A 20,408-nucleotide genomic window follows, 5' to 3' on the forward strand; every position below is an offset into this window, starting at 1 on the left:
AGGTGCCAATTACAGTATTTCAAACTGTTAAATGCAGGTGCCAAAGATGGCCAAAGCCACATCATCTGTTATCCGCAGAGTTCTGTTTTTCTCGGTGTTAATGTGGCATGAACTCATATCTCACTGAAGGAGAGAGTTCCTGTCACCTCCCCAACCCTTCCAGTGACACTGTAAGTGCTTGAGCACGACGGTGCTGAGACCCTGAGCCAGTGTCATCAGTGTCTGCTGGGAGCTGTTTGTTTTACCACCTGTATCTCTAAACTTGGCAGTGGGATGTTTGGCCTCTTTTTTGTGTGTGTGTGTGTTTTTTGTTTTTTTTCCGGTTTGTTTTGCCTTAGAGGGCAAAAACTTGAGAAGAGTACTTGGGTTTTGTGTTCTGAGCCTTGCTTGGTGTGGTCCAGATCCAGGGGTTCTTGAACACTGGGTGAGGGAATGGGGCACTCAGACAGGCTCCTGCCTCTTCAGGTTTTTTAAGGGTGGGAATAAATCTCTGAAGATGCTTTATTCTGTCCTTTCATGCCTGAGGGCAGCCTGAGGCCCAGGGCATGGGTCATGTGGGCAGAAGTCCTGAGATACGCCCAAAGAAGACATATAACCCTAGGAAGTTGCAGCCACACAATTTTCAAGACTGAACTGAGGAACTTTCACTGCAATTAATCTTGCTTAGGTTTTAAAAAATAATTAAATGTTGATTTCCCTCTTCAGCTGAAGAGGGAAGAACACAACCCCCAACACACCTCTTGACTATTGATATCCAGTTCTAGCACAGGACAGTGATTTCTCCCTGGAGGTAGAGATGGTAATTTGCAAGAGATGTTACCTGCTAGAGAAATACCTGAAGGGAAAGAACTGTTTGTGCCTTACCAAAGGAAAGCACGATCCTGAAATGCCAATGCAGCTGATGCCTTGGAGCCTTCCTGCCTGGGAAGTTTTGGCTCTTCATGTGGGAGGCCTGGTGGAGAAGTGCTTGGTGACCCAAACTGAGGAGTCTGTTGGGAGTGCTGCATTTCCATGATCCACAGCCTTTCCTGGCTGAGTGACTCAGCTTTCACCCTTGTGACCTCCAGTGGCCAGGAATGCTCTGACTCCGTTCCACTTTAGTGGTTTGTTGGTTTGCCAGGGTTTGAAGGCAGTGTCTGTTCAGTGCAGGAGCTACCTGGACTTTCAGCCTAGAAATAAGGCCTGAAAAATCCCGTGTGCCCTCTTGTTTAACCTGCAGGGTAGGGGTAAGGTAACCCATCCTTAGCTTGGAATCTGATAGAGTTGGAATCATGCAGTTCATCTCTCTTGCTCAACTCTTCCCAGCATCCAGCCTGTCTGCTGGAGTAGGGCATGTCCTGTATTCCTGATGTGATGTCACCTCATGTGCTGCAGGATAGATTTAGGACAGACTCTGAGTTATGGACAGTATCAGGATTATTATGGTGCTGCTGTGCCTTTGATCAGTGCAGCAGAGGGACTGTGCTGGGAATGCAGGGACGTTCCTAGCAGATTTTGACAGTCTCTTTATTTCTTTTCTCTGACAGCTCACACACAGCTTGAGATTTTTCTGCTTTTAGTTGGCTGGAGTGCTCTGGTCCATGCTGCCTTTAATCCCCTAGGACCGTGAACTTCTGTCTGCCCAACTCTGAACCAAGAGGATGGAAAATGTCTTGATTTATCTGAGGACAAATAATCAAATAGACTGCAAGAGGAGTATAATTTGGTGTGTGTGTGTGAATGTCAGGAAACAAATTGAATTCACACAAAACCAGTTGAGACAGATGCTGAGGAAGCATTCAGATTAATCTTTGTTCATCTCCTAGGAAAAGGATCCCATCATGCTGAGCTTAAGTTAGGGCTGCAGCCTGCTTGTGAAGTCACTACCTGAGCAGCTGATCTCAGTATTCTGGATCTCTTGTTTCCTTAAATGTGTTCTAGCCTAAACATGTAGGAGTCTTGGTTGGTAATCCATGTATAACCTCTATTGCATCCCTACCACCCTTTTACCCTTGTTCGGGGGGGGTAATTTGCAGTGTTAATTTTAAGAAAGATCCTCTAGTGTCAAAATGGGTGTCAAACTCTCAGATTGTATGTCTGCATACTACCCTTGTGTACAAAAGTACAACTGCTTCTGGGGCAGAGGAGAGGGCTGGTGGAAACTGGGGGAGGGGGGATTTTGAAAGCTGGAGAAGTAATTATTGCACTGTAGCTGAAATTAATTTCTTAGCATGCTATGTGTTTTCTGTTGACCAAAACAAGCCAGGGCCCTGTAGTCTAGAAAGGTTGCAATTGCAACAAAAATTATAGCTCTAGCTTCATGATACATCCAAGTTTCTTTCCAGAACCTCAGTTTGGGAATGATGTGGTAAGTGTGTGCCATGTGATAAGCTATCAGTATAGAAACCTGTTGAGAGGGCATGGCAAAGTGAGTTGTTTTGGATGATTTCCTGATGTGTTCTTCATTAAAAGCATTGTTTGCCACTGATCTTCAGTGGATTTGAAATTTAGGGTTCTTTTACCAAAAGCATAGCAGCTAAGAGTGGAAGAGAGCAAATAAACAGCTTTTTCTTTCCTCCCAAGCCACCCTTCTCTGCTTGTTGTTGCTGCTGCTGTGCCAAAAGTAGGTGAGCCAGGTAATAATGGGAGTTTAGGGAGTGTAAAAAGGGTTACTTCTTAATCTGAGTCCCAAGTTTCTTCTTGGCTTCCCTAGCTCTTGCCCCAAAGTCATCCTGGAGGTCACTGTTGGGATCAGCTTTCCTTCCATTCACTCCTTGATTAGTAGAAGAAATCACAAAGGTATTTTGGTGCATTCTTCAGTTTCTGCCCTGTGAAATAGAGTATTAACAATGCTGGCATATCTGAGGAGTTGTGATTTTGTTACTTTTGTACTAGAGATGCAGCTGTTGTCAAAATTCAGGGAAGTTTTTGTTTTTCAACCTATGTATGTCAGAAGTCTTTTAAAACATCACAGTGTTGTCATGGTATCTGAGTATTTCAAAACAGCCAAATGGTTTTCATTGATATCATCACCACTTTGCAGCTGAAAGAGTTACTGTACCCTTGGGCTTTGAGACATCTACAGAAAAAGATATCTGTGGCAGAGCCTGAAGGAAAACCCACAGAAAAGTATTATCAGATGCACTGCTTGTGTTGTCTGTTCCAGTGTAGAACCATTGGTATTGTTAAGATACTGTTTTGCTTTAACTTGAATTCCTATTGACAGCCTCAACAAAAAGATCCATTCTGGATTAGCTTGAAGATCTGAACTCCCATGCTCTTAAAGGAGTCACCTGTGGAAGACCAGCTCCTTCTATGCTGGAGAGCAGAAGGCAGATTTGGGCAGCAGCCTCTGTGTTGGGTGAAAGGTCTGATGCTTTGGGTACTTTGTCTTAATACAGGATTAAATGGCTAAAAATGGAAAACTATTTTACAACAAACTTAAATGGCTACTTGCTTGTCCCTACTTCAGAGCTCTGTCTCTGCAAACTAGGAGAGAATACTTCAAAAATGTGCAAGAAAGGTGTTGGACAGTGAAGTAAAGCCTGCAATGAATAATTGTAGTTACTCTTTTCTAGGTCCTGTGTTCAATGTCTCGGTGCATTCTGACAGCCCAACGATTTACCAGGGTGAGGTGGCAGATTTGCTGTGCATCGTCACAATGGAAGGAATGCCGCTTGAGCCAGGTATTTCAGCAAAATTATTTCACCTGTAACTCATTTGCCTTCAGAAGTTACAGCCCTATGTCCTTTGAGTGAGGCTGGAGAGCTGAGAACCAACAATTCTGTAGAACTAGCAAAAAGCAGGACAGTATGCTTGCTTTTACACAGCTCAATTTAAAGCAAGTTTTTTTTCACCTCCTGAGGGGAGAGGGAAAAAAATGTTCTTACCATCAAATCCCCCTCTGCTGTCCCCACCAACTGATCCCACTGCAGGTAATCTCAACTTACAACCATCAGATGGGCCGTGAAAACTATTCCTATTTCCTTTAAATGGAAAGGAGGTCCATTGGCTAAACCATTTAGAAGAAAATGGTGATCTATAAAGAAATCTTAGAAGCTGACTGGACAGGTGTCTCACTTCAGAGTGAATTTAAGTCTTAAGGTAAATCTAAAAATCATAATAATTGACTGCTGCAGCCTAAATGCCAAAATGAATGATCATTGCCTTCAGAGTTGAGCATCCTTTTTATGTGGAAGAAAAATACAGTACCTAGTTCCTGTGAGAAGTGTAGCAGACACAAAAGCAAATTTTTATGGAGAGCTGAAAAGTTCAGAGAATTGCTCAAAACCTAGCTACTTGCCAAGCATTGTCTGAGCTGCTTTTCATCAAAGTGCTGTGATAGTAACTCTTTTTTTTATACCCAAAATTTGGGTTTGGAGTCAGTTGAGTCATTATGTATATGGATATAAGCATCTCTTTAAAATAAATCTACTAATATATATGTAAATGTAAATATGTGTGAATATATCTACATATAAAGTTGTCGTGATTTATGCCAAACTTAAAAGCCTACACATAAACCACTACAAAAGAGGTGCTGTGCAGAAAATATTACTTATGATGTAGTGGCTGATGAGATGAGGTACCAGGCTTAGTAAAGGCCCATCACTTTGAAATTACAAGATGTCTGTTCTACATTAAATCTGAGCGTGGCAGGGAAGCAATTTGCTAGATTACAGTCGTGTGCTGCCTGTGAAAAAATGATAGAAGTCTGTAGATTGTATTATTGAAATGCTTGGTAGGGAGGAAAAGCTGAGTAAACTTTATTGCTGTCAAAAGACTCATAGCCTGGGATATTTGGCACAGCAAGCAGCAACGTGTGCCTGTGCATCTACCTCAGCCTGTCCTGTGGCTTCTCCTCAGCAGGAAGCCTCGTGCACGTTGAGGTGTGCTCAAACTCTTAGAGGTATTGTTGTGAGGCAGTACCTAGAGCAGCTGCTGTCCTTTCCAAAGTAATAATTGCTGACAGGGAGCAGCTGCTGCTTCTGCTGGTGCTCGACAGCCTAAATAAGCTCGGTGTTGTCTTGTGAAAGAGGCCTCAGCATCCCTGACTCATTTAAAACTTGAAAACTTCAATACACTGAGTTCCACCTGAATGTGAGGAGGAACTTCTTTACTGTGAGGGTGCCCACACACTGGAACAGGTTGCCTAGAGATGTTGTGGAGGCTCCTTCTCTGGAGAGATTCAAAAGCTCTCTGACAGAATCCTGTGTCATGTGCTCTAGGATAACTTTTGAGCAGGGAGGTTGGATGACATGACCTGCAGTGGTTCCTTCCAGCCTCAACCATGCTGTGAAAAGAGGCCTCTTAGTAGCAATGGGGCTCTCCTGTCAGGGCTTCACTGCGGTTGGGTTTGGGATGGGTTTGTGTGTATTTGGTACCTTGAGACTGGGAGGAACAAGGACAGGATAAGGATAATGAAAAAGGTTGAAGTAAAAAGGTGTTGCCTTTTGAGGAGCTGCTCATCACAGCACAGTTAAGTTTTAACTTGGCGACTTCACTATGTTTGTGGGTGTCTGTTGAATTGATAGATTATCCTTGGAGCTGGAGATGATGCTGTTTCCAGCAGTCATGGGCAACCAGAGCAGAGTCTTAAATGTCAGCACTGTAATCTGTTCCATAGCTGGGTAATGTCATCTTGGACATGGCAGACCTCTGTGGTGGTTTTTAATCTTGTTTCTTTCATGTTGGTGGTTTGTTTGGTTTCTTTCTTTTTCAGTCTGTAATGGGGCAGATGAGGCACAGACAAGTGAAGCTAGAGTGGAGTAAAATGTGGCATTGTGGCAGGCTTTGAGGGGGCTTTTCAGTCCATGCTCTGAGCCCTCAGTTGCAGGATGAGCAGGATTTGGGGTCTAACCAGTCATGCTGTGTGATGAAACACAGTCCTTGCTGGTCCTCTGGATGAGACTGGCAGAAGAGCTGCAGGGAACAGCTGCAATTGATGCAGGGTGTGCAGACTTCCCTCATCCATCTGCCTTCTTGGCCTTGGGAGCTGGAGGGGGATAATGGAGCAGGTTAGAGGAGGGGATTAAGGGCTTGTATGGTAGCAAACATGTAGTTCCTCATTGGTAACCTTATTCCTCTGTGTCCCATCTCTGATCTGTCTTTATGCTGTGTCAGTATCACAATTTAATTCACAATTGCAATGGAGGACTTGCTTTTTAAATTAGTGCCAAATGTTAGATAGACTGTGAAAATAACAGGGTTGTCTCATCCCACTAGGGACATGAGGCACACTGTTAGGGAAAGCCCACACCTGGCATTTAGAGAAACAAGGCAAGAGTTATCAGCATCTTCTGGAAGCAAACAGATGACTGCAGTACAGACATGGTCATTCCATTTGGGAATGTGATGAGAAAGGAGAAAAGAGCAAATGCATTTGACTCCCTTCTGAGGGGCGTGGTGGCTTTCAAGGCTGTCTGTACTTCTTGTGTCAGACCTGCTGCAGGGCTGCGGTGTGGGATCCCCTGTGAGCAGAGGAGGAGCAGGATGTTTCCTAAGATATCCTGTTAGATGCACATCCTTTGAATGTATTTGGTATGCCAGCCAGCTCTGCTGTTGTGCACATAGACACTCAACTTTGCAGGCATGCATGTGTATTAGTATGTGTGCCTCCTGTAGTACGTTGGTGTCAGGTGCCACCTCTTCTCCCTCTTTGTGTGCACAGTTAGAAAAATAAAATACTTCCAAGGAGCTAAAGAAAAGCTAAATGACCAGTTATCTTTGTCAGTGTCATTTGTTAGTTAGATTGATCTTTTTTTTTATTATTATTCTAGAGGCATCACTTATGGTTTGAACCTTTTTCTGATAGAGGCAGCTCACAATGCTTTCAGTGTGTGTTTGTGTGTATCCACCCTGTGGGAAATTTTCAAAAGGGTAGAAAAGGTTTTGGCATGACTGCTACATGCTTTAATTTCCTCTGCTTCTTTGAGACCCCGCTGAAATAGAGTGTGTGTTACTAAGCCCAGTACATGGCAGCAACTGCTCCATCGAAAGAAGTGCTCCTTTGGTTTGGCAGCTGTGGTTGGTGTTTTGAATTGGTACGAGGGGAATATGTGTGTGTGTCAGTGGGGAATAGTAGTTCTTCTGTGCCCTGAAGATATAAAAGCTGCTTCTGATACTTCTGTTGAATACACATTTTCACAAATGATCTCTCTAGACTTCCCAGATCACCCATTCTTGGGCTGTGTGCTTAGGGATTTAAAAGTATTACTTACTGTGTCTGAAAGGAGATGTGGGGTTTTTTTATCTGCTCCAGCCAGACCCAATGGGCACTCTGGAGAATTTAACAAAACCAGCTTGTTTACCCCTTATATGGCTTGAAGTGGTTTGCTCAGCTCTCTAGGAAGCCCTATTCAACCTAATTTAAATGTAGTAAACAAAAAGGGTCTCAAAATTGTGATTCAACACTGTAACAGGATGCTGAGAGAGCTCCATTCTAAGCAGTGGAAGTGTATGGTTCCTAAGAAGCTGGTCTAGAAATAGGATTCCCTCTTTTGAGGAGTGATTGGTCAGGGAAGTAGCTAAGACCCAGACAGCTTAGCCCTGTGTGTCAAATCGAAATGTGCGTAAAGATGTGCTTTACATGTTGATGATCCTCACTGGCTGAGGAGGGGAGGAAGCACAGCAGCACTGTTAACTCTGCTCCCAGAGCTCTGAAGTGGCCAGCTCCCAGTGCTCCCTGTTCCTTTAGGGTTGCAGGTCCTGGTGGCACTGAAGTCCTTGATGCCCTTGTGGGCCCTGGGATGTTACGCTTCACTGTGGGGCACCTTGGCCTAGTGTCCCACACTACTGACTGTGGCACAGGCAGAACCAGGAAAAGAAACCTTTGTTGAGTGTGAGTGTGGTTCTTGAAGTGGAGTTTTTGTAGATTTGGGTCAAAAATTGAGAGTGACTCATCAACATTGATGCAAGGTGTGTGGAATGGGGCAGATGCCTAGTGTGTGACCTGTTTTATATCAGTGAATCTACATATTTATTAGCACTTGGGAGCTGCTAGGCATGTTCATCTCTGATATTTAGAGAGCACCTGATTTATGTCCTGGCTTTGCTGAATTTGTCTGTGTTTTTATTGCATGAAACCCAGAGATATATAGAAATGAATCAGATGACTTTGCTGTATTAAGCTATTTCAAGGAGGATAGTGGCAGAGTGCTCGGAGCCAAATCCTCCCTCTGACTGTCTGTAGTGAGTCACTAATTGCAAACTGTATACTGGCTAATAAAATATGTTGGCATAATAATGTTGTCCCACGTTGTAATTACAGAAGATAGATTCAAATATTTCAAAATGACAGCAAGTGCCTGTACTCATGTGAAAGGATGGGAACCTCAAATTATCTGAGATGCAAAAGAAGGAATTCTTTAAAGCTGCCTGAGGATCTGAAGACTAGATTATTATTATTATTATCTTTTAATATCTAAATTTATTGCTTAAGGAAGGTCAGTGGTGTGTTAAGTATAATTTGACTTAGCCTGAAAGGTGTCCATACGCTCCTACAGCACCTGGAAGCACAAGAGCAAGCGTCAATGTTGGATCTTTGGAAGGAATTGGTCATTCCCAACGTGGACTGCCTGTGGACCAGTGCTATTACTATATTTGGCATAAACAGACAGCAGGGATGAAGAGTGGTTTCTATAAACAGAGCTCTCTCCAGCAGAGGCCCTGTTTCCCATAGACATTTGGATAAGTGCACAAAGCAGAGGTCAAAGTTTGTCTCTTTGACTGAACATGTGTTTATGGTAATTTTTATTAACTTTGGTTTCAAGGGAAGTGGTCTGAGTGCTTTGCCAAGTAACTCATAGTAGCATTTGTAGGATGAGAGACAAGAGGGATTGCTCTGAGGGCTGCTGGTCCATGTGACCTATGCTGAACCCCGTGTAGGGCTGGGACACTTGCTCCTGCTGTAGGGCTGCAAAGCAGGCCAGGTGCTCTCCCAAGGTTCTGAGCATTGCCCAGAACACCAGGCTGTGGCAGCCAGGGCAGGAAACTGGCTGGTGTGCCAAAACAGTTTGGTCTGACACTGTCTCTGCTAGGAACATGTGCTTTCTCATATTTTTGTTTTGTTTCTGTAGGAGTGTGTAAAACCAGTGCACCTTAGGAAGGAGTTAATTATACCGCAAACACTGGTTTGTTTGGCTTTTTTTCTGCATTAAGGAGGAAAGTCCCACATGGCCAGCTGATAATATACTTAAAGAGCTGAGGCTGTCCCTTTTCTTCCCTTTGCTTTAAAATATGGAGGTTCCCTTCTTTTCCAAAGTGCTAGCTTGCCTGATAGACTTAAAAATCATCTTCGCTTAGATCTGTAAACAATTTCAGTACAACAGCAGACTTAGGGCTTCAGTTATTCCATTAGCCTGGAGGTCAAATGTGAAAGTTTAAAAGAAAAGCAAGCTCAGTTAGCCAAAAGATCAGTTTCAAATTTTAGATTGCTAGTACTGTATTTTTCAGAGCTCTCAATACTAGAAGATGGAGGTTTGATACATTGCCAAGAATCACTGGGACTGCCTTAGGTGTGCACACAGCATACCAGTACTCCAAACTCAGGACAGAAATAGTAACTTCTGTTTCCACTTTGGGCCCATCGGTTTGCTGATGTGCCAGGAAGGAAGACCTGTGAGGGAACGAGTGAGCTTGCTTTCCTGCCTGTGCTGTGGGTCATGCCAGGTTTCAGACTCTGACAGGTGTTGCTGGGCTCATGATAGCAAAGAATAGTGGTGATTTTGAAAGTAGATACTCAGCTACGTCTGCCTAATAGGCTTAGGACTGAGATCTGCTAATGAGATCAATAGGACCTTGCATGGACACACAGCGAGCTAGATGTGCTGATGGACTCTGACTACCTGTCAGCTGTGTCAAAAGTGTTAAGCTCCTGCAAATCCATATTATAGACTGTGTCTTTGGGTGGTGAAACTTGCACAAGGCATCGTGTCTGATGTGTAACAGTAACCCACAACTCTGGGAAAAGAGTATAAAAGCAGCATGGTCAGGCTTTGCTTCTGAATGTTTTATACTGTTGCAGGTAATTTTTTGTGCACTGTGCAGAGTATGTGTTGATTTAGGCAAACTCTAAATGAAGGGAAAGGGCCTTCAGGATAGAGCCTTCTGATCTTGTGGTTGTCTAGGCCCTCTTGAAGACAGTGACTGCAAATCACTCTCTGCTAGCAAATATCCAGCAGTCCCACTCCCTTTCACTATAGCTGCAGCATAACTGTAGAACTTCTTATGGTACTAAGCCTGCTTGGTAAAAACTTAGATCAGAGCTAAATACAAATTTTGGAATAGCAGGCAGAAAGGCAAGAAATCACTTCTCTGTCATCCCTGTGGTAAGTCACCCTTTCTGTACAACTCCATTCTTCCTGTCAATGCATTTCATTGCAGTTCACGGCTTGAATCTTCCTAGAAAGGACATGTTTAGGGGACTCTCTCTTTTTCTTTCTGTTTTCTTATTTTTTTTTTCCCTCTGCTGTCAGACCAGTGCTGGCTGTGCTGCTTACAGATTAACCTTTCTGCTGAGAAATGGCACTATGAGTGCTTTTCAGGACTCACCAACACGTCTGAATTCTTCTTTGTCCATGAACACAGATGATATGTCCTTTGATGTCTCCTGGTTTGCCGTGCACTCCTTTGCCCTGGACAGAGAGCCCATCTTGCTGGCCTCGCTGGACCGGAGGGGGATTGTGACACAGAGCAGGAGGAACGGGAGCAGTGACCTCAGCCTGGAGAGGATCAGCCCTCTGGAATTCCGGCTCCGCGTGCACGGCTGCGAGGACCACGACTTCGGGAACCACTACTGCGTGGTGACCCCCTGGGTGCGATCTGCCACGGGCGTGTGGCAGCGGGAGCCTGACATCAGAGCCAAACCCATCTTTCTGTCTGTCAAAATGGATGGTGAGAGACTGAAACATGTGTTACTCAATTTAGGTTTTAACACCTTATTACGTCTTTTTGTGGCAAACATTCCCCATAACTACTTTTAAAGGTGCCTCTGATAATCTCATTAGATTTTGTCATTTTTTTTTATGGTTAGCAATTTCTGATTCACGATTCTTCAGAATAGAAGAATCTGTTCTGCTTAAACAATTGATAGATACAAGATTGGAGCATTTTCTTTCCTGATCACCTCTTGGTGATGTTTTCCATAGCTGAGGCATCTTTCAGTCAAGGGCACAGTAGTCTCTTCAAGTGTTAACCCTTCTGCTGCCTGCTGGAGGAAGCCTTGGTTTGCAGATGGAGTGTGTGAATTAGTCACATTGTGGTTAGAGTCAAAGCTGAGAAGAGAAAAATCAGAGCTCTGACTCCTTCCTCCCTCTCTAATGACAAGACATGTTGCTCCCTGCACTTCATGCCTTGTCTGCTTTCCACCCAGAGTTGCAAGTGTTGCCAGACTTCATGAGCAGATACTAGATATATGCTAGACACTAGATACTGCATTCAGAATTCAACTAAGGAGTAAAATGAATACAGGAGGGATTTTGAACTAGTTGCTTTCTTGATATTTCCAGGAGAGGTCATTTTTGGAAGTTCCATGAACTTGAAATGAATAAGAAGCTTTTGTTCTCCCCACTGTGCTGATAACTATTATAACTGTACTTTCCAAACCCTTTTCAGTTCTCAGTACCTTTTAACTGAGCAGTAGGTATTTCAAAATCAATTTTATTTTGTTTAGGCACCAGCTTTGAAGGTTGATTAGATAGGGTAAATATATAATAATTCTAATAATTCAAAGCACAAAGGAGTCCACTCCTTGCTTTTTGGAAATGTATTACAAAGACTGCAGCTACACTCTGCCTCTGATGGGGAAACAATCCAATATTTTGTTTGGAGAAATGTGTGAGAGGATAACTCTTGAAATAAACTCCACTTTGCTATCTCACAACAAGGCTCTTCTGGTGCTTCCAGCCTCTTTAAGGCTTTGAAATTACGGAGGAAGAATTAGGGTGAAGAGGAAAGGGAGAGACTAAAAGACCAATTTTTGAAACCTGGGAAGATGAAAATCAAGAAGGAAAATTAGTGTAATTTCTTTCTGAAATAATTAATCTGCCCCTGACTGAATGATGTGGAATTTTCTCCTTTTTCAGGCAAGCAGAAATAGAGGGGGTGTCTGAGTTTCTCAGTGATATCTAATGCCTCTGCCTTCCTTTTTCAGTTCTGAATGCTTTCAAGTACCCCCTGTTGATTGGCGTTGGTCTGGCCACTGCCATTGGACTCCTATCCTGCCTTATTGGCTACTGCAGCTCCCGTTGGTGCTGCAAGAAGGAAGTGCAGGAGACGAGACGAGAGCGTCGCCGGCTCATGTCGATGGAGATGGACTGAGCGCTGAGTGGGACACACTTGCATCTCGGGAGAGACTCACAGGGCTCTTGGATTGTGTTGAGACACTTGCTCACAGGCCCAGACAAGACAGTGCATTTGCTCTCTGATTTCAGCCTGGACCTCAAGCTTCTCCTTGTTACACGTCATGTCCTGAGAACAATCAGGCCATATTTAGCAACTTGGGAGTTCTCCTTTTCCATCAGCACTTTCTGCATAGGGATCATGTCCTTCTAATGTGCAAACTGTTGAGCCTTCTTTCAGCAGGGCCCTGTGACAAAATTCATTAATGTTTTGTTTGTTTGTTCATTGTTTTTTTTTTCCCCCCACATGGTTTTGGAAAGATGTCCCTATACGAAAGCAAGGTGGGCAGGATGATGAATGGGAAAGAGGCTGGTAAAAGTGTTAGACTTTCATTGTATTAACCAATCTACTTTTCCCCTCTGTCCCCATCACACCATGCTGTTCTCTTTCTCTTTCCACCTTGGTATCTCAGAGACTTCTCTGTGTTGGGTTGAAGGCTGGGGAAGGTTCCTGTGCTGGAGCCATCATGAGGCCGTTCCAGCAAAGAATTGTTTTGTGGTTGTCAGCATGCCTTCTCTTCCCTGGCTTTCCAAGAGATTGCAGTTAATCCTGACACATAACTTGCCTGGTGGAAGTCTTTGAAGCACTTTTTTAAACCTTTTGTTTTCAGTGCTCAAAGCTGTGGTGAGTAGGGACTAACTTGGCAACCCTGAGGAGTCAATTCTCGGGCAAACATTTGATGGATGTCTGCCTATGGCCACCTTCTCCCACACTCTTCCACCTTCTCTTCTCCCCACTACAGCTGCTCACATGGTGCCTGAGACCCTGTTCTGCTTGTGGCAGGGGGGCACGTGGTATCTAGGGACAAGGCTCAGCCTTCTGCTGGCCTCAGCAGGGAGGTTGGAGACCTTGCTCCCCGGGTGATGGTGTGACCTATGAAAATAATGAGAGCTGGATCTTCATCTGCAGTTGGTCAACTGATCATGTTTAGAGACTCATAAACTATGTATTACCAAATGCACAGACCAGACTTCAGTGCTGCTTCTGCCAGTCACTCACTGGTAACCCTTGAACCTGCGAGCAGAATCTGAGATCTGCAGTAGCTGCAGTGCAGCTCAGGGTAGGAATAAGAGCAAGCCCAAGAGGGCAGCAAGAATCCTTCAGGTTCCAAGGGCCCTGGTCTTGAGCATGGGCCTGCAGCGGGGCTTTCCCCATGGGCTTGAGACCTATTCCTCGGTGCTATAGTATGGAACTCCTGCTTTGGTCTTCCAAACACACTGACCTGGCTCCTGAGAGGGAGCAGCATCTTTGCCAGGCAGTTCTGTCTTCCCAGCACAGCTGGTGTTCTAAGCAATAAAGGTCAGAATAAAGATACTGTGTACAAACCAACGAGGAAGTAGGACTTCACCACAGTCTGATGTCGCAGACAGGTTTGGCTTGCATCAAGAGGGGTGAAAAATGGAGAGATGAGGCCAGGGCTCAAACCTTACCATGGCTTTTAAAATAAAGGATGGTAAAGAAGAGCATCCATGGAAGGTGGTGGCTGTGATGTGCTGTTGCCTGATTAGACATTAGTTATGTCCTAGACAATCTGCTTCTCTAATAGCTCATCCCACTGCATATTCCAGGGGAGCTGCAGGTCTGGTATCTGGCCTATGAAGGTTTTTTGTGCTAACTTTTCTTCGTGTGGATTGTTTTTTTCTGTCTTGCATTGTGACCTTTGTTCTGAGGCCGATGTGAAGGGGTTTTCCAGAAGGCTGCTGTGTGTGAACATGCATGCAGTCACATCTGTATGCACAGAGGTGTCCAGGGATTTTTGAAAGATGAGTATGAAACATCTTCAAAATGGGCTTAATTTGCAAAGTTGGGGCTTGCAAGTTGTTAATATTCCAAAACTGGGACCCCGAGACCTATGAAGCTCTGAAGGACTTTGGCCTGAAGGAACAAAAGCAAGTTTTATTTCTGGCCTGATGTTTTTCTTTCTGAAAGAGCTCTGAAATGGCCTCTGTTGCAAGGCAGACTTAGCTGCCTTTCCTAAAGAACAGGGCAGAAGCAGTCTCCAGCTTCCACTGTGAAAGCCCAGAAATCTGTAGCAATGCTTTTCAAAGGAAGGGAGTTCAGGAAAGGATTCACTCAGATACTACTTTGACAGCAAGAATTTTTCTTCCTCTCCTGTCTCTATTGTAGTGAAATCTTTCTTTTTCCTGGGATGTTATGAAACGCTATTCTGATGTTTGGATGCTGGCTGATCTAGCAGCTTCTTTCCTGCATTAACATCTGCTTTCTTCTCAGACGGCTTGTGGCATTGGGGCATCTTGGGAGGGGTGGAAGTGGTGGTGAAGTTCTAAGCACAGCATCAGTCACGTTTTGTCCTAGCAGACTGACTCCTTGTCTATCTATGCCCTTGGTTAAGTTTTAGGGGGAGAGGATCATGACCGTAATGCAATAATTAGGGAATGGATGAGCAGGGCAATAATTAGAGAATGGATGAGCCAGCTCTTCCCAAACACACAAAATAGCACACTTCCTCCCTGCTGGAAAAAAACTCAGGGTTATTTTGGTCAGGGCTCCCTTCTTCTCTAGTGAAAGGTCCCCGTGATCTTATCTAATGCTGACCTTCCTCCACGCCCATAACAAACCATCTTTGTCACTCCAAGTGAAGGAAGTTTGCCACTAGCTTGTACTGCTGACAGCCCCTCGGAAGGCAATGCTGCATCCCATTCCACCCTGTATTTGCTGTAGTTGGAAGGCTAGAAGCTGATGGGCTAGACCTAGCCCCCAGGTTTCCTTCTACTTGTGCCAATTTTGTATTATCCCCTTTTTTAAAAATAGAGATTGAATCTTCTCTCTAAGGGAAAAAAAATCTAGGTCACTTTTCATGTTTTTTATTATGATTATTATTATTATTATTTTGTGTGTGACCAGGGTTTGTGTGAGTGGAGGTGTGTGTGCATCTGGTTGTGTATTAAACCTGCAAAGTATCAGAAGAGTGAGCTGCCTGTGGTGCAGTACAAGCATCCATATCCTCCCTGCTGCAACCTGTGGTATTGTCAAAGTATCCTAAGGGCTCACATTGATCTTCCTCTGTTTGCATTGCCACGTCTCCTGGTTAAGCTGGTAAATTCCTCCAGGCACTTGGAATTTCGATCCAGGGCAACCTTGAACATCATACAGCAGAAGGGCAAGATATTTTCTTTCTTTTGTTTTAATTTCAAAATTATAAAATAAAGTTTTGGGCACAATTCTGGAATGCAGGTACTGAATAGTTCTAACAATGCTGTGTAAAATGTTTCTTTTTATGTTTAAAATAAAGAGCCTTTTTGATTATGTCTGTGCTGTGGGTCTGGATGTTTGAGCTAGGGGCAGTTTTTTCCTTGTTCCCTGTATGTATGCAGACACTATTGTTGAAGGTATAAAATGTAAACCTCCAGTCCTGTTTCCAGCACTGTTTACCCTGTTAAATAAGCATGAACCCTATTTTTACAGGAAGTTTTAAATATTTGCCTACATTTCTGGGATGAATTGGGAAGCATAATTATTTTCTGAGTCTATTGTGTTTCTACCCACTGTAAGTTACCCTTTTTGTTGGGAGAGTTTTATTTTGATTAGCTAAGGACAGGAGTCACAGTTGGGAGTGTATATTTAATATCTGCTGTAAAACCTGGTGTTAGATGTTGAGTCTTCCTTGAGCCCTTCATGAGAATTCTCATTCCAAAGTACCAGGAGGAAAATCAATAGTGTTGGAAGAAAACTTCCTGCTTTCTTTGCCAATGGCTGGATTTAGGATGTTTTTTTACCCCCAGCAACCATGCAAAGACACTGAAATCATAGAGCAAGGAGGTGACTTGCTGTCATGGTTTGATCCCAGCTGGCAGCCAAGCCCCACACAGCCACTCGCTCACTCCCCCACCAGTGGGATGGAGGAGAGAATTGGAAGAGTAAAAGTGAAAAAAATACATGTTTTGAGATAAAGACAGTTTAACAGGGAAAGAAAAAGCCATAGATAGAAACAAAGGAATTAATTCCCTGCCTCCCATGGGCATGCAGGTGTTCAGCCATCCCCAGGAGAGCAGGGCTCTGTCACACGTAGCGGTGACTTGGGAAGACAAACACCTTCATTCTGACTGTTCCCCCTTCCTCCTCCTCCCACCACTTTTATATGCCCAGCATGGCACTGTCTGCTCTGGGGTATCCCTGGGCTCAGTTGGGGTCACCTGTCCTGGCGGTGTCCCCTCCCACCTTCTTGTGCTCCCACTCGCTGCTGGGGTGGGGTGAGAGGCAGAAAAGGCCTTGGCTCTGTGCAAGCTCTGCCCAGCTGTAAGGAAAACATCCCTGCATTATCAGCACTGCTTCCAGCACAAATCCAAAACACAGCCCCATGCTAGCTACTGTGAAGAAAATGAACTTTATTCCAGCCAAAACCAGCACACTTGCTTTCCAGCAGGAAGTTGTTTGAGGCAGCAGTGGTTTTGGGAGGCCAAGGCAGGCTTTGGCAAGGTGAGTTTGTGTTCAGAGTGGTGTATGCTGTGTCTGAGCAGGCTGCAGTGCAGGCAACAGCAAAGTGTGTGCCTTTGGCTTCTTTCTAGATGGAAAGGTGTTTTGCAGAGTGTGCTTGCAGGAAGCTGGGAGGTGGCACCAAGCTCTAAATCCTTAAGGACCAACAGGAGCCATCAGCCGAGACCCAGGAATGTCACAAATGGTCCCTCAGCGAAGCCTCTGCCAGCTGTAGGTGCCCAGCACACACAGGTACAGCAGGAAGGGGTGGTGTGCTTGTGGGACAGCAGTCCTTGGCCTCGAGCTGCACAGGTTACAGCTCACAGGTAAGTTTGGATTAGCTTTTATGAAATTCACTTGCCTCCCCCACCCCCTGGGATGACCTGGGTCTTAATACCATTCTTGTAAACGTGCTTGGATTTTGTCATAAGAAGGAAAGCTGAAAAATATAACTCTGGAAATGAAAGGGGCTACTGGAAAGTAAGTGCCTGGGTGTTGTAGTGAGTGATAGGAGGTGTCAAGTCTCTAACACTGCCTTGTACCTGCCATGGGCTCAGCTCAGCCAGCTGCTGATGGAGGTATGGACTGCTGCCATAGGGGCAGTCTGAAAAGCACTTTTGTGCCAGAGCCGGAGAGTTTACTTGCTTTCATAACAGCAGGCTCAGGCAACATGCTTGGCTGTCCTTTTTCTCTGACAGACCCTATTGGTGCTGCTGTGGCTCCGGCTCACTGCCCTGCTCAGGTCAGGGCCGGTCCAGAAACCCTCTCTGGGCTGGAGCTGACTGGTGTCAAGCAGGATGCGTGAGAAGACCTGCCTCCTCTTTGTCATGGGAAGCTGAAGCCCTGTCATGCAAATCTTCCAAGGAAATGTGTGGTTTTAGCCTTTCCTGTGGGACTTCTCACACTTGTGTGACTGCAGGGGGCTGAGGTCTGCACAGCAGGTATCAGGACAAATGGTGTTTCAAGAGAGAGTCCTTAGTGACTGATTGAAGCTGCGGGATGTGCTAACTGAAGGAAAAGCCACTTCTCAGTCTTGTGTCAAATACACCTTGTGTCAAATGCCACGTGTAGCTTTCAGTCAGACAGGCTTTTGCCAGGAGTCTCCTTCTGCTACTGAGGAAAATGGCATTGTGCTGTAGCCAGCAGATGACTGATCCTGGGTTATGGAGGAAACCAGGCCCTGTGGATTTCCAGGTCCCTCAGGAGAGCTGCCATGGACACAAGCTGTTCTCCTCTCGCTGGCAGCAGAGTTGCATTCCATGAAGTGCCAGAAGCATCAGAGCATGTCTGCTTCCACCTCTGCCAAGGGGGTATAGAGGCAGGACTTTGCAATACAGGCTTTGGGAAAGCAAGTTAGCATTGTATTATACTTTGCTCATCTGGGATTTTACAACCTCCGGCATGTGCTGGGCCTTAGAGCAGACCACAGACTTAGTCTGAGCACACCTCTGTTGTCGTCAGAGGTGAGTGATGAAGCTGCAAGACAAATGAGCACAAAGTTCTGTTTCTTCTTAGCAACTTGACCTGGCTTATGCCTTCTAGTTCCTTGCTTTTATGATCCTGGCAATAGTTTGACATACTTAATGGATGGTAAAGACTGCCAAAGACACTAAGTTCCTAAAAGTTTCCTAAAGGGTGGAGCCAGAGAGAAGGGAGGATAAACTTCCAGAGCTCCTGCAGCAGAGTTGGCAATATGAGCATACCTGGGCATCTGAGAACCCAGAGATATCTGAGAGGACAGGATTGGTGTTGCCTTTGTAGTTCTTGTTGCCTCCATGCTGACTTCAGCTCTACAAAGGCCCTGGCATAATGTGCAGTTGCTGGGATGCTAGGACTGTGGTAAAAAGAGAAAATATCCATGCTGCTTAGCATCTGCCTGGATGTATGAAAGCCGTGTGTGGTTACAGCCAAATGAGTGCTCTGAATGCAAGTGCAGCAGTTATAACCTCCCCTTCAGTGTTCAGGTACATCCTTTTAGTGTCCTGAAACTTATTTGCTGATTTAATCTGTGTTTTCTTCCCTCTGCCTTATCTCTTCTGTTTTTCATGCTTCCCTTCAGAAGCCTTTTCTTGCCTTTGTCTCTCTGCTTCTAGAGGATGATAGCCTTTTGTACTTCTCTCTCTGGAGGAGAGCAGGGATACATTGCCATAGCGTTCTTGAATCTATTGTTATGTGTTCTTGAATCATCTGCTGAGAGCTCAGGCTGCAGAACTCCAGCCCAGTGCCCACTGCAGAATCACCTGCAAGGCTGGCACCCTGTGCACATACACACAAATATTTTGTAGCTGCTTTCTTCAGGACTCCAGGCAATATGCAAGGAAAGTAAGCGTTTCTGATGGGGAAGTGACTCCAAAGAGACATTTACATTCCCTTTGCCAAAGCAGGAGGGATAGGTTGTTTTTTTGGTTTTTTTTGTTTGTTTTTTTTTCCTAAGAAAGATGGTTTAGCCTTTTTTCTCCATCTGCTTGCTATCATAACACAAATTCTGCTTAGTGTCTGGGAGCTCCAGACAAGCAACCACTGTGCTGAACATTTTCATTTTTCAGGATAATGACGATGTGATTCATTGTTAACACCCAGGATAGCTACCCTGGACTTGAGAAACAGATAATTAAAGAATGTAATTTATCTGAGCTACTCGAGATACACATCTCAGAATGAAAACTGAAAGCACTTGTTTCTCACTATTGCTGTAGAGGAAAGCACAGCTCACCTAAGACATGAGAATTGGGCAAGATACTTGTATAAAAGTATTGGGCAGACAGGGGCTGAGAGAAATGAGGTAATGGCAGCTCCATCTAGTGATGGACTGGCGACGAGGGAGGAAGTCCCAGCAGGGAGCAGTGGTCATTATTCAACCCACAGACAGGTGATGGGTCCTCAAGCTCTCTCCAAACATAGCTTATGTATCCATGAAAACACTTCCAGGATGGATTCTGATCTCCATTTTGTTACATGTATAACAAAGGCAGAAGCCTTTGTGCAAGAGCCCTTGGATGATGGTTATCAGGATGAATACAGTCTACTCTCTGTTTTTTATCCTTTTGCAGACTCCTAGACTTCAGCCAGGCAGCTTTTCTGCTACTGGAGTCAACTGTGCCTCATACTGAGGTCCCTGGTGTGTTATCTACCGTGTCCAGTCCCTCTGAAGGTGTCTTTCCTACTGGCTGTGCCAATGGTGAGTGACCAAGCTCCTTGGAGCATTTAGAGCAAAATCATTGCCATGAGTCTTCCAGTAAAACAAAACAAAAGGATCATGTGTCTTTCTACTTTATTGTGGTTTTGGCTTTCTTTTGCAGGAACAGACCTTACTAGCTGTTTTTTTGTCACTGCCCACTCTCTCCCCTGCCCCCATCACTGTAGGGTGACAAAAGCATGCCCTCTTCCTCTAGCACAGAAACGTCCATCTCTGGTTTTTCAGGGAGAGCCCCTTCAGCTCAGAGTGCTCAGACTGGTAGAATTATCCATTTCATTAGAAATAAGATGTTAAGGTCCTTTTGAAGTTGATGGCTTTTCCTGTAGCCTTTCACGTCCGTGCTGAGATGTCTTTGCCTTGTGCCATTATCTTTTTTTCCCCCCTCTCTTCTTTCTGTCTC

At 44.7% G+C, this 20,408-nt stretch overlaps 1 protein-coding gene across 3 annotated transcripts in view; it reads left to right on the top strand.

Moving 5' to 3' along the window:
• PTGFRN (prostaglandin F2 receptor inhibitor) overlaps positions 1-15,645 on the top strand; it is a 65,845-nt gene extending 50,200 nt beyond the window's left edge. For all 3 annotated transcript variants that reach the window (XM_038136734.1, XM_038136744.1, XM_038136755.1), the window contains 3 exons: positions 3,558-3,665; positions 10,567-10,872; positions 12,131-15,645. In XM_038136734.1, the coding sequence (XP_037992662.1) occupies positions 3,558-3,665; positions 10,567-10,872; positions 12,131-12,297 (581 nt within the window). In that variant the 3' untranslated portion in view covers positions 12,298-15,645. The remainder of the gene's footprint in view (positions 1-3,557; positions 3,666-10,566; positions 10,873-12,130) is intronic.
• Positions 15,646-20,408: the final 4,763 nt, after the last annotated feature.

Source organism: Motacilla alba, chromosome 1 (genome assembly GCF_015832195.1).
Source record: "Motacilla alba alba isolate MOTALB_02 chromosome 1, Motacilla_alba_V1.0_pri, whole genome shotgun sequence".
Lineage (NCBI taxonomy): Eukaryota > Metazoa > Chordata > Aves > Passeriformes > Motacillidae > Motacilla > Motacilla alba.